The 13,964-nt window shown below is 40.4% G+C and overlaps 1 protein-coding gene across 1 annotated transcript in view; it reads left to right on the plus strand.

Annotated features, from left to right (window-relative positions):
• Nucleotides 1-13,964, plus strand: part of GADL1 (glutamate decarboxylase like 1) — a 145,486-nt gene that overhangs the window by 15,162 nt on the left and 116,360 nt on the right. Inside the window, exons 6-10 of the mRNA XM_068557871.1 lie at nt 2,172-2,251; nt 2,373-2,427; nt 7,293-7,409; nt 13,100-13,164; nt 13,439-13,520. Of these exons, the coding sequence (XP_068413972.1) occupies nt 2,172-2,251; nt 2,373-2,427; nt 7,293-7,409; nt 13,100-13,164; nt 13,439-13,520 (399 nt within the window). The remainder of the gene's footprint in view (nt 1-2,171; nt 2,252-2,372; nt 2,428-7,292; nt 7,410-13,099; nt 13,165-13,438; nt 13,521-13,964) is intronic.

Consider the following 13,964-nt stretch of genomic DNA (forward strand, 5'->3'; position numbering starts at 1 on the left):
GCCTCTTTAGGAATTGAACCAGCTGCGTGCTCTTGGAAAAGTCCCTGTACATTCCTTTTCTTTATTTCCTAAGGCATAACATTCATAACCCTGCTCTCCCCACCACCTGAAGCTAATTTGAACTTCAAACTAGTCAGCATCTTAGGACTCCAAGTGTCCAGAACACAATCCACAGGAGGGGAAAGCAGCGGTTCACTGAGAAACCCAAGGTCACAGATGAAATCCTTGCTGGAACCAGGAAGGAATACTTCAGTGCAATTCTGTCTTTCCTGTGGGCACTGGCCATCTTACTTTTATAGAAATGAATACCCACTGAGATTTATGTGTCTTCTGTGGACGAGTGAAACTCAGGGGGAGACTGGGTCTTAGAAGGACTAACTTCTCTTCTGCCAGTGAAGGGAGTAGGCACTTCTTGTTTCTAAATGCAGCTGTTACTTCTGAACTCCGGCCTTCTAGGTTTTTCCTTCTCTTGAAACTACTCAGTATGTCTGAAGCATTGCTCTCTCTTTTTTTTCCCCTTCCAGGGCTCTTTTCCTCCTCTGATGCTTTCAGATGTTTAGACTTCAGTTTTTCAGACTTGTAAAAATCTATCTCTATCCATCTGAGATTGACATTGGACTCTACTTTGCCCTGAGATACCCAAAAATAGCTCCACCGAAGCTATTCTTATTCTGATGACAGGTTTTTTATTCAGCAGATCCATTGGTTGGGGGTATTTTGCTATTTCTCAGGGCAAAGCAATGTGATTTTCCTTATTGGCAGATGTCAGTGGGGGTAGGCTACTATTTATCATTATGAAATCAATAGCTGTTTGGTGCCAGAGCCCCAATCTCTGGTAAGAAATAATTCACCTTAGCTGTGTCACCTTAGCTATGGTGGGCTGATGTAGCAAGTAGGGAATTAACTATATTTTCATGTACATTATTACTCTTCACTCTGTTCATGTTCTTGTAACAACCCGAAATGAATGCATCCTACAGGCATTTTGAATGTGTCCTATTTGATATTTGGAAATTAATTATTTAGGATGGTTTCATTTTTCCTGATGGTGTTACTTCTGCATTTATTTTTACAGAGTTAAAAAAGAGCTCCCCATAAAACTGTCTTGACAAAAGAGGAAAAAATTTACCACATTTGAGGGAAATATATCAAGTTAAGTGTGAAGGCTTGATGACTCTTTTAATGTATTCATACCTACAAATTAAATTACTAAGGTGTTTTGGTACAATAATGTCCTTTAGCACCTTCATTTTTTCTGGCATGAAAAAGAATTAATTGACCACCTGTCCACAATAATGTATGAAGAGCGACATCTCCAATGTTTGAATGCTAATTATTTTATAGGATTTACGTAGGGCAAAAAGGCCCAACAATCCAAAGTATATACCACTATTTGCCAATAAGAGATAGACAAGACCTAATTCCAAAGCCAGCTCTTAGCCTCATTCATGCCAGGGCTGCATCAGTAGTGTGTCTATAAATTATTATTACTTCTGTTGTTATGATTTAGCCACATTCCCGTGTGTCTAATTTCAGTCTTATATTCAATATTAAACAAGATTGGTCAAGTGTCTGATCAGCATTTATAACCCACTGTTTGCTCTTGAAAATAGATTCTTCTGTGGCCTGTGACTACAATTTTTGAGACAGTCTTGCTCACTCCTTAGAGGGTTTTTGAGTCAGCAGTGGACTAGATTCTGTTTCCATTAATACTGAGTTTTATTAGTAACATCAAGAGAAACTTTTCTCAATGTTACGTAAAACAACAGCCTCCAGTGACCAAGTTTTTTCCATATGCCAGGCTCTGTGCTAGCTCTTTACATGCATTAACCCATTTAACTCCATGACAAGCAGATGGAGGAGGCATCCACATGCCCGCTTTATAGATTAGCAGATGGAGGCTGGGAGAGTATGTGTTCTTTGCTCAAGGGTCTATAGCTGTAACTGGGAAAACTTGGAATTACATCCTGGTTTCTCTGACCCCAACCAAAATCAGTGTTTTCAACCACTATACTAAAGAGCTCAGTTAAATTACTTTCTTTTTTTTTATGGCAATACTATTCCAAAGGTTGGGCTTAGCCGTATGATGTACACCCATTTAGATAATAAACAGTACTTTTTTCATGCTATGTATTTGTGTCTCTCTCTCCCCCTTGCCTTTTTGAATGTAGTGTCATTACTCTATGAAGAAGGCAGCCTCCTTTCTTGGGATTGGCACTGAGAATGCTTGCTTTGTGGAAACAGATGGAAGGTAATGGGGACAGGATCCGGAAGCCTGGTGGGTGGAGGGGGAAACTGATACTATTTTAAAAAGCAGTACCAAGGTCTGTTCACTGCTGAACATAACAATGTCTCAAACCTGTGTCTCTTAGAGGTAAGATGATACCTGAGGAGCTGGAGAGGCAAGTGTGGCAAGCCAAGAAAGAGGTGAGAGGGGGAAGGAGAGGGAGGGAGAGAAAACGTGTGTGTGTCTGGGCATTAGAGGGAGCATGCAGGGCCAGCAGCCAGGGCCAGGTCTGTATGTGTGGGAGAGAGAAGAGGGCCCCTTAGAATTAAAGGAGGAAGCTCATTTACAGATGTGCTATTTCTGGGTGCTTGCTCTACACGTTCTGAGGAGTTTCTCAGATGTTCTCATTCCCAGGTGGCTGGAGCTTATTAAAACACTGACATCACTGGATTCCGGATTCTTGCCTAGAATTAGCCTCAAAAGATGAGCCCAGCCTCTCTAGCAGGGTCCCAGCATCCACACTCCTACGTAGCTCTCGACTCTGAGGATGCTACAGGCGAAACCAGTTGTCTCTGGGCTGCATTCAGGATGATTTCTGATTTCTTGATCAAACTGTCCTCCTGGGTTGCTTCCACCCAAAGCCCATCCATGACCATCACCCCCTGTTGGGTATGGGTCTAGTATTTCAGCTCTGGCAGACTATCCTCTCTTCCTTAGCTGCCAGGATGTATTAAAGCTGGCATATCCATCGCTGGGGAAGGCAAGGCATGGCCCTGGTCACCTGCTGTACTCCAGCTAAGCCTGGTATCTGCTTTTCGGGTGTGGCGTTGTCTTGGTGCAGCCATCTTGCTTCTTGGACCAAAAGCCTACTGGATTAGGTGCAGCCCCTTCACTGCTTCCCTCCCATCTTCCCGCAGCCCCCACGCCAGTGCAGCTTCAGACTGTTCTCCCACCACTTTCCAACAGACGGCAACAACGTCGGGTGTGACTGCTGAAAAATTAAAAGCCCAGCTTTTGAGCTGGGATATAAGTTTCTCTCTCCTCAGAGGGCTTCACACTTTAGGAAAGATGGGTTCTTTTATTTTTATTTTCTAAGATTTAATATTATATTTCTTTTCTTTCACTCTTCATATTTTTTAAAATTTTTCATGAAATTCAGCTTATCTGGAGCATGCTAGATCACTGTATTTGGTGTGAAATTCTGTACTTAAAAGTTCTGCCTTTATTGCAGATGTGTTGGCTTCTGGTGTGTGTCCTTAGCACTACATTTTTTAAAACATTCCATTGACAAGTGGATTTGATAGTTGTCTGGTGGTACAGGTTATCAGATTTCTTTATCTCTTGGGTAAAATTCTATATTGCAACCTGTTTATTCTGCTGTGAACTACAGATATCACCTTCTAGTTTTATCTATTTTTTAAAATCTAGTTTTATCTTTTTCTACAGAAGTTCCTATCAAAAAGAACTTTATGTTATTAATGCTTGTTGGTGGGGAATATTGACTCTGCTTTTTGTATGGTTCATATGATTCCTTTTTTCCTTCCTTCCTTCCTCCCTTCCTCCTTCCTTCCTTCCCTTCCTCTCTTTCTCTTTCCTTCCTTCCTCCCTCCCTCCCTCCCTCCTTTCTTTCTTTCTTTCTCTTTCTTTCTTTCTTTCTTTCTTTCTTTCTTTCTTTCTTTCTTTCTTTCTTTCTATTTTAAACTTTTCATTATGGAAAATTGTAAATATATGTAAAACTAATATAACGAGATTCCACATACCAGTGATGCAACTTTCACAATCATTAGCTTATGCTCGCCTCCCCTCCCAGTACCTCTAGATCAGTTTGAAGTGTATCCTACACATTATATCATTTGATCTATAAATAGTTAAGTATATCTGTAAAAGATATGTACTCTCTCTTTAAAAAAAAACCCATAATGCAATTATAAGAAAGAATAAATTCTTAATATTATCCAGTATTCACTCTGATTAAATTTTCTCCCATTGCCTTTTTAAAAAAATAGCTGGTGGTCTGAATAAGGAGTCATACAAAGTCCATGTGTGGCATTTGGTTGATTTATCACATAAATCTTTTCTAACCTACAGTCTCCCCTCCTTTTTTCCCCTGCAAATGATCTGTTGGAGAAACCAAGTCCTTTGTCCTGTAGAGTTTTCACATTATGGATTTTGTTGATTCCATCAAGAATTTGAGACTCTAAGCGCTCCCCTCCCCTGTACCTCCCCATCTGTTTTCTATATTTCCTGTAATTTGTCTGTTAGATACTGAGACTTGGGGAGATTCAGGTTGGGTTCAGGTTGGAATTTTTACCAGGAAGACTTCATGGGTGGCATTTTGCCCTTCAATCAGGAGACGTCTTGGGCCTCCTTTTGTTATCGGTCCATCTATCACAGAACTCTGCATCAGCCTCTCACCTCATGGATTTTGCTGCCATTTGTCATCATTGTCTAGATCCGTTATTTCATTAGTGATGTTCTAATTCATTCTCTCATTCCTTCTTCATTTAGTGGCAGGCCTCCTACTCTAAACATTTTTGTTTCTTCATCCATATTTGGTTTCCCTAAGGAAACAGTTTGGACAAGCAAGACAGAATCAATATTTTATTCTTTCCCCTTATTTACCAATTTTCAGAATAGTGAGTGAGCTGCCAGGCATCCTGAAGGATAGCCAAACCTTTTTTTCTTTTTAAAGTGTCATGAAGAACTCATCTTCTAACATATTGGATGGATTTTACTCCACAGCAGTCATTATTATTTTCATTGTTCAAATTTCTGTTTGTTTTGACAACGAAAGTCCATGAAAGTGACATAGCCTGAAGTTGAGAACTTGAAAGGGAAGTTTTTAAAAAGTAAAAATTGCTTTAGGCACATTTGAAAGTAGGGCAACAGGGTTAGAGTTGGCATGCCTCCTCAGTTTTCTCTCAAGTCAGTTAAAACTTGGGCTTGGATTCACTAAGGACAAATCTTGCATCCATTCTGAGATTTTAATACCTGATGACTAGTTTCTTTTTCTCAGTAGCTTCAGACCTACTTTTTGTTGTTGTTTGTTTGTTTCAAGCTTTTAACTCATATTGTTACAGATGTAGGAAATAGTTACCAACTTTTTTTTTTGCTGCTGGGATTCAATTCCCTGGCCAACCACGATCCATTAAAAATCTGTTGAGCAGTGACCTTTACCTTGATGCCATTACAAAGATGGTAAAAACCACAGAAGCATCAGAAGTTCTAAAGTGCTTATAAAAAGATAAAACTAGTGTAAGCACTGAATAATTGGAAGTATTTTTGCGTATGAGTATTTGAAATGACAAACTTTCTTAGAGAATACAACTCATTGGCAACACACAATCAATACTGTTTCCACTGACTTTTCTCATTAATAGTGTGAGATATGAGAAAGGGAAAAAAAAAACCTGGAAGGTTAAATCCAGATTATGAAAGTTGAATTTCTGGGACTTATATTTATAGCTAGATTAAAAAGGTGAGGAAAACTCATTAATGGTCTGTAATAGCTAGCATAGATATTTTCCTCACAATTGTCAGGATGTCATAGACTTTATAAGGAAAGCCCAACCATTAAAGACACCTTCAGTGGTTTTAGTAAATTACTTTTTCTATTGCTTTTACTGATTGATGTAAATCTGGTCCCATTTCATTTAGGTCATGGGCATGATAAAGACATAATCTGTTGGTAGTTGATTACAGGGAAGAAGTCCCAAAGCCTATGGTCCCAGGGGCTCTGTCACCTACTGGCCCTGCTCTAGGAGGCTTGGTGGACTGTATTCCATGTGTCACAGCCGTCTCCCCACATGGCAGCTGGATCCATTGTGTACCATCACTTTGATTCCTGTGCATCTCAGCCTAGAGATGTGGACCAAGCGTCCTTGCTCTGCCCCGCTTTCCATCGAGAAATAACTTCTTTCTGTCAAAGGTCAGCTAAATTGGAATGAATCTGGTTCAAGCCGAACACCCCTGACATTAAATGGGACATAAAAATATGTTACAAGAACAAGTGTATTTCACGATAAAACTGAGGGAAAAATGACTCCATCCTAAAATGACTTTGACTCTTTCTCTGCAAGTAAGTATTCCTGTCACTGACTTCTTGTGCTCTAGAATCAGGATTCTACTTGCTCTCCTGACCCCCACCTTTGTCTGCAAATTTTCCCCTCATGGCACTTCCAAAGGGAGCAACACACCTCTGTCAACACGTTGGGAGGATGGATCTATCTGGAAACAACCTCGTGTACTCTCTTCTACATGGCTGCCATAAAATCCCTCATGAGACCAGGGTGCCTGGCTCGCTCGACTGGAATTACCATTCATCTCTGCACTTGTTCCCACATTCTCCCTTTCCTCCCATTTCTCATGGGTACCTGCTCTCTCCGCAAGATGCGGCCATGGACTGGATGAGGAGGGAAAATTATGGCAGAAAGACGCAGGTCTCTTTTCCAGCACATTCTAATGACTTTCTCTGTGGCAGCAGCCGTTTGGGGGAGTGTATCCCAATGAGGTTACCGTATCCCCTCTGACGCCAAATTCGTACCTGATTACATCCCTTGCCTTGTAGCTGCACTTACTTCACCAGGTGACAAGCAGACAGGCCTGCATGGCCTGCCCCTGCAGCTGGCTGTTTGTCTTCTAGTCCTGTTCCTTCTTATTTTGGAGGTGCTAGGGAGGCCCCGATGAGTCTCCCTGGGAAGGAGTTAGGAGTCACACAGGATGCCAGTTTGCTGTGGAGGTTGAGTTTATTCACTTCTATCCGGAAAAGCTAGAGAACAGAAAAGACTAATAAAGAAAATGAGAGTAAAGAGAATAAGGATGCGTGTGGAGTTGGGACAAAGGATACTATTGCCATGGCATTTTCTGTTTCTTTAACCTATTTATAGTGACTAGAGGCCATGTGATGGAGAAGTGTAAACAACACTCACTCAATGAATGTTTATCTCCAAAGAAACCAGATAAATGTCTGGGTGTATAACCCTTGTGTTTACCAACCTACTGTAGCACAGATTTAATGGTGACGATGATGATTCTTATAATTCTCACATGTGGGTCCTTCTCACAGGGCGCAGCTCCATTCCTTGTCTGTGCCACATCTGGTACCACGGTATTGGGGGCCTTCGATCCTCTGGATGAGATAGCGGACATCTGCGAGAGGCATGGCCTCTGGCTCCACGTGGATGTAAGTTCATCTGGGTGTGCATATCTGTTAAACTTTCTAGCCTTTTTGCAGCTTTGGTGGGAAGTTTTTCGTATTCTCAGTAACTAAATGTGAGGTCCCCAGCTAGTTGTATTTAAATGTATATTTCTAATTAGGGGAAATAAATGTGTTGTTTCCTGTTAGGTAATAAAGAAGAAGATCCCGCATTGATGCGCATTTTGTCTTAGTTTTCCAGATTTCCTCTTCTGTCCTGAATCATTTCTTTGGTCCCTTGGATCTACTGTCACTGAGGCAACACGGTGTGGGGGACACATTTCCTACTGTGCAGTCAAGAGGCTGGTTTTGGATTCGAATCTGCCTCCTCTCCATTGTGACCCCAGCTGTTTGGGTTTTGGTTTCATTTGTAAAGAGGGAAATGACTGACGTGGTCAATAAAGGATCTTCTAGCTCTAACATTCTGTGCTTCCAATCAGCTGGAAAATGCAAAAGGCTGCATGACTTCATTGCATGCCATAATTAAAACAGGTTTTATCTGGATCTATCATAGATAACTGTTGGAGAGGGATTGGGATAACTTATATTCTTCACAATTTTCTAACTTAAAGGGCTAATTTTCTAACTTAAAGGGTTGGCCTTTTTTTTTTTTTTTCTAATTAGTTTTGTAAGTCCTGGGGTTGTTCATAATAATTGTTGTCCTAAATTAACAGTAACTCTTAAAATTCTACTTATTTAGGGTTAGAAAGTTGAATTCAGCCGGTTATGAATGCTTGTTGAGCGTTTTGGTTTTCTTTGTGTGTGTGTGAAAACAGCAGTTAATTAGTTTGATTCAAGCCAGTAGAAAGAACTGTTGAACCTGCAGTTGAGAGGAACTTTCCTCCAGTAAGTGAGTGGTTCGTGTCCTCCTTATCAGAAAAAGAAAGGACAATATTTTTGACTCACTGAACATTAGGTAACTGAGCATTTATTTGGGGGATATGCCTGCACATAATTTTATAGTTTGTATGATTTTATGCTTTCAAGGTAAAGTTTCTATGATATAATATCGAAAGAATTTTTCAGCAACTCAAAGCTTTCAGTAAAAGTATGCTAATATTTGGTAAAAGCAGAAGTAGTAATATAAAGCTCACTAGAGTGATAGGCTTGATTAGTAAGCCAATGGCAATACATCAGGTAGATTATTTGTGACTTCTTTAAATGGGATTATAGTATCTGTATCTGTTCACATTTCAACTTATATCTTATTGATTTTTATAGACTTAGAAGCATAATAATACAGTATGTCCTGAAAGATAATATGAAGTGAGTACTTTTGTGACTGTGGAAATAGGGGCAAAATCAAATATCTGAGCAGTTATACTTAAAAATTCTACTCTCATAAAAGAAACATCAAATATGGATTATATGGTTTATGTAAAACAGAGTAACTACAACAGTTTCCAAATTGGGAATGATATTAAGAGATTTATGGGGCTTAGAAAGAATTGTGATTTATAAGATGTGAATGGAAACCTCTCTAGATTTTCTAAAAATCAAAGGTTGAATTTTTGAAGAAAACCCTTTTATGAGGGAATATTTAAGCCACGCAAATTGTTCTATTTGCATATAATAAGCTTCAAGTTGAGTGTCTGTAGTATTAGATTAAATCTGACAACTGTTTATATGACTTATTAAAGAAATTAGCTCTAACATTGAGACAGTACTCACTCATCCTCTAATATTGCAGACATCATTCTGTTGATAAAATTTTATGCAGGAGCATATAACCTCTCTTGAAGAAACTTCATATACCAAGGGTAGTTTATTAATTTTACAGATAAAAAGTTAGTAAAATTACAGTGATTACTTTGGCCTGTTTGAATTTTTTTTTTTTTTTTTTGGCTGCATTGGGTCTTCATTGCTGCACACCGGCTTTCTCTAGTTGCGGTGGGCAGGGGCTACTCTTCCTTGTGGTGCGTGGGCTTCTCGTTGCGGTGGCTTCTCTTGTCACAGAGCACGGGCTCTAGGCTCATGGGCTTCAGTAGTTGTGGCACGCAGCCTCAGTAGTTGTGGCACGGGGGCTCTAGAGTGCAGGCTCAGTAGTTGTGGAACACGGGCTTAGTTGCTCTGCGGCATGTGGGATCTTCCTGGACCAGGGCTCGAACCCTTCTCCCCTACATTGGCAGGCGGATTCTTAACCACTGTGCCACCAGGGAAGTCCTGAAATTTTCTAAAGGGTATTTTAAAGATCCTTTAAAATATTAAAAACTGGCATTTACTTGCTTTCTTTTTAAAAATGTAATTAGAATTGCTTGGTCTTCTGCGTTTTCCATAAAACCAGGTTGCCTGGCATATATACCATATCTTATTATTTCTAAGATACACATATTTTGTTTACATTTTTAATATACCTAATTGGTATGTTGATGTCATTTTTCTTTTTCTTAGCAATCCACAAAAAAATGGTACTCTTACATCTGATAGTGCCTGCAATTTGGTTAATTACAATGTATTTTTAAACAACAGAATAAGAAAAACTTCAGTTGTGTTAGAATATTTTGCCTCCAGGACTATTCTGTATCTGCGAGAGTCAATGTTATCCCAGCCTCTGCCTGAGACCAGGATTTCAGGGCTGATCCAGCTCTTCTCTGAAGCAGAGGCTGCGGCCACTGCAAAACCTCACCCTCCCAGCAACACTTCCTACGGTGTCTCACCCACACTCCATCCCAAGTCCCGGGGGAGGTGACAAACGCTGTATTTAAAATCATGGGCTTTAGGGGCTGCCATCTCTACATTCCACCCTGCTTCCACTTCCCTTTCAAGATTGGCTGTACAATTAAATTATTAACTAATTACTTGAAGAGAAAAACGTAGTAAAATGGTACTCATGGTGTCTGGCTCATAGCTCAATAATGACATCCATTGGTTCGATGTTGTTGCGAGCTCTGGAGTGAGGGGGTTGTGGAGTGAAGCCAGTACAAGTAGGGCACTGGCATCAGGTGCGTTGTTTTTCCCCTTTCAGCTCTTTTGAGGAATACATTTATGAACGAGCTGCTTCTAACGCTGCCTACCACCCTGTAAACCAGTGAACTAATGCCTTGAAAGAGTTCATGTGATTTTAAAACTTCAGTCCAGCTCACTAAGATTGGCAGAATATTGTCTGCTTTTTGAGGAGGAAGAAGAGGCAGAGGCCAGTGCAGGAGGCACCAGGGAGGGCAGGTGTGTGAGTGGGCAGGTGGAAAGGGTGAGAGTGAATGGGCGTGGCTGAGCTTTACTGATTAATCCTTCCCCTAGTTGCCACTGGTAGGTTCTCAATGCGGTTGGGGGTTAAAAAGATTGAGAAAAGCAGGCAACTTAGAGTTTAGGGATGTAAGAGAAATAAAAGAACCTAATATGTAAGTCACCTTCATGTTCCTGAGGGTCAAGTTCTCAAACCCCAGGTCTGGGGAGCCTCAGTTAGCAGGTTCAGATCACGTTCTCCCAGAGGCTGAGGGCAGCTGCCTCCATAGCTCAGCTTTGGTCACACATGGTCCATCATGAACTCCGGTGGGACAGAGAGGGCAGCAGCAAGGGCACTTGACTGACAATCCTGATCATCAGTCCTTTATCGGGGCATCTTTGGAACTCGCCTGCACACCACCTTCGGCCCACAAACCTTTGGGAACCCTATGGGGTCACTGGAGAGTCTAGTCCCAGGAAACAGGGCTGGAACTAAGGTGAGGCAAGTGAGGTTCCTAGGGTTCATTGGACAGGTAAGTATTATGAGCAAAGGAGAGGAGAGCTGAGAATAAGGAGAGGAAAGGAAATCCCATTGTCAGTAAGTCTGGAAGGGAGGGAGGAAGAATCAATGCGAGAAATAAGAAAGTCAGTTTGGTATTTGAAAATTTAAGGAGGCATTCACTCCCAAGGCCACGCAAGAGCCCAACTCTGCGAGTGAGCTTAAGGGTGCACCCTGGGTGACTCGCTCACTTGCCCCTGGGCCCAGCCCTGAAGTGGAGAGCTGTTCTTAAGGCCACTCTTTATTGTCCACCACTGGGCTCAGCTTTTTAATACTCTGAGGATCGTGGAGACCTCTCACTTACTTCCTCCCTCACATCCATGGTGCACACAATCTTGCCATTTCTTTCTGCATGATATTGGGCTCTTCCTTACCTTTTTTTTGGAGTTATTATTTCAGTGTTTTATTTACTGTTGTGTTTCTGGCACTTATATCAGTGTCAGTCTATTTAGATATGTAATAAATATTTCTTGAATTAAATTATTATACTCACTATAGTCATATTAGAATGCTCAAGGCCAAAGTTTGGGACATAAAGTTTTTAGAAAGATCTTTTTTTAAATTGCAATGTAGTTGATTTACAATGTTGTGTTAGTTTCAGGTGTACAGCAAAGTGATTCAGTTATACATACATATTATATATATATTCTTTTCAGATTCTTTTCCATTATAAGTTATTACAAAATATTGAGTATAGTTTCCTGTGCTATACAATAGGTCCTTGTCACTTACCTGTTTTATATATAGTAGTGTGTATCTGCTAATCTCAACATCCTAATTTATCCTTCCCCTCCTTTCTCCTTTGGTAACAATAAGTTTGTCTTCTATGTCTGTGAGTCTATTTCTGTTTTGATATGTAAGTTCATTTGTATCATTTTTTTTTTGGATTCCACATATTAAGTGGTATCATATGATATTTGCCCTTTTCTGTCTGACTTACTTCACTTAGTATGATCATCTCTAGGTCCATCCATGTTGCTGCAAATGGCATTATTTCATTCTTTTTTATGGCTAATATTCCATTGTATTGTGTTGGCCAAAAAGTTCGAACTTTTTGGCCAACCCAATATATATGAACCGCATCTTCTTTATCCATTCATCTGTCAATGGATATTTAGGTTTCTTCCATGTCTTGGCTATTGTAAATAGTGCTGCAATGAACATTGGGGTACATGTTCATTGGGGTTGCCTTTTAAAATTCTGCTAGGCAACTCCCCTCCTACCTCAATTCTCCATGCTGAGTTCTACCATCGGGCCAGTTGGTCACCTTCCCTAAGATATGATGTTAGTGTAAAGAATGGGCTTTTGTCTCTCAGACCTGATTTTTATTACCTATGAGACCTTGGAAAATTTATAACCTCCAAACCTTAGTTTTTCTATTAAAAAATTGACGTGATGATAACTCTGTTCTCAGTGCAACGTTGTGCAGTTTCAATAAGCGTGGAGAGCTTTCAACATCTCCCATGCTGGTCCCCTCATATTCCCTCACAAGAAGTCCGCTCGATTTCAAGTACCAAACTGACTTTCTTATTTCTCACATTGATTCTTCCTCCCTCTCCTCCAGACTTATTGACTATGGGATTTCCTTTCCTGAACCCATGTCTCATGATCAGCACTTGTACATCGTGTATGGTAGAATGTCAACACTGAAGGGCTATTGTCTGTTTTAGATTCTAAGATTTGAGAGGATATGGACTGTGTCTTTTACACTTCTGTTTGTCCACAGGAAACTCAATGAGTACTATTCCAATTTCTTTATAGTGTGAGAATTTAACTCCTAAGCATCAGTGGGGGACCATCTATTGTGATGAGGTTCTGATCACCTGAGTAGAGCCAGTGATCGAAATTTCCTAGAGTCCACATTGGTTAACATCGACTTAAAGCATCAAATGACAACTGGCTGGCAAACAAGTACCATTGAAATAACATCATTTTGGTTATATAAATATCTCAACAGGCTTCCTGGGGTGGCTCAGCCTTGATGTCAAGGAAGCACCGCAAGCTTCTGCACGGCATCCACAGGTAAATGTAGTTTCCCCAGTCACAGTGCCTTTTATTTAGGCAAGGGACTCTCTTTGGTCATTGCCCAATTAAGTGACATTTTGAAAACAGGCAAAAAACTAAGAAATTGTTTAGGTTTAAAAAAAGTCCCAAACTCCTTAAACCGCTCACACAAGGAATCCTTTGGAGCACTAACTTGGACGTGAATACTGAATGTACCAGCATTCTTCCCACCAGTAGAAACTAATTGAGTCTCCCCTCCCTACCCTGTTTTTTTCTTTGTTTAACGTAACAGGGCTGATTCTGTGGCATGGAATCCACACAAGATGCTGATGGCTGGGATTCAGTGCTGTGCTTTCCTTGTAAAAGACAAATCTGTGAGTTTTCCTCTTATGGCCTTCATCAGGCATGGATGGGGGTAGATTACCATATTTGCAGAGGACCCATTTTTGCTTGTATTTTATACCTTGGGCCAGAGGTAGATGACGGTCTTTGGTAAATGTTGATGGAATCAAAAGGAAAGTTGAATAGACCCAGATAAAAGAAACAAGTGCTTCTGCTCAGGTAATGTTGTGTATTTGATTTAGGTATTATATAATCTCATTACTTACAGCAAAATGGTCTCTCTCGCCCTCATTTGGATTATATTTTTAAACTCAGTTTTAAACATTGCCAAGATATTTTTTCCCCTTAAGTCTGGGGTTTAAATTATCTTGAAACTTCTCCTCCCTGAGAAAGGAGAGCAGATGTGTGCCATACATTAAATTGAATGCTTAATATGCTTAGCTGGGGCTTAACAGCCCCTTTATATGGGAAGATGT

This window comes from Eschrichtius robustus, chromosome 12 (genome assembly GCF_028021215.1).
Source record: "Eschrichtius robustus isolate mEscRob2 chromosome 12, mEscRob2.pri, whole genome shotgun sequence".
NCBI lineage: Eukaryota > Metazoa > Chordata > Mammalia > Artiodactyla > Eschrichtiidae > Eschrichtius > Eschrichtius robustus.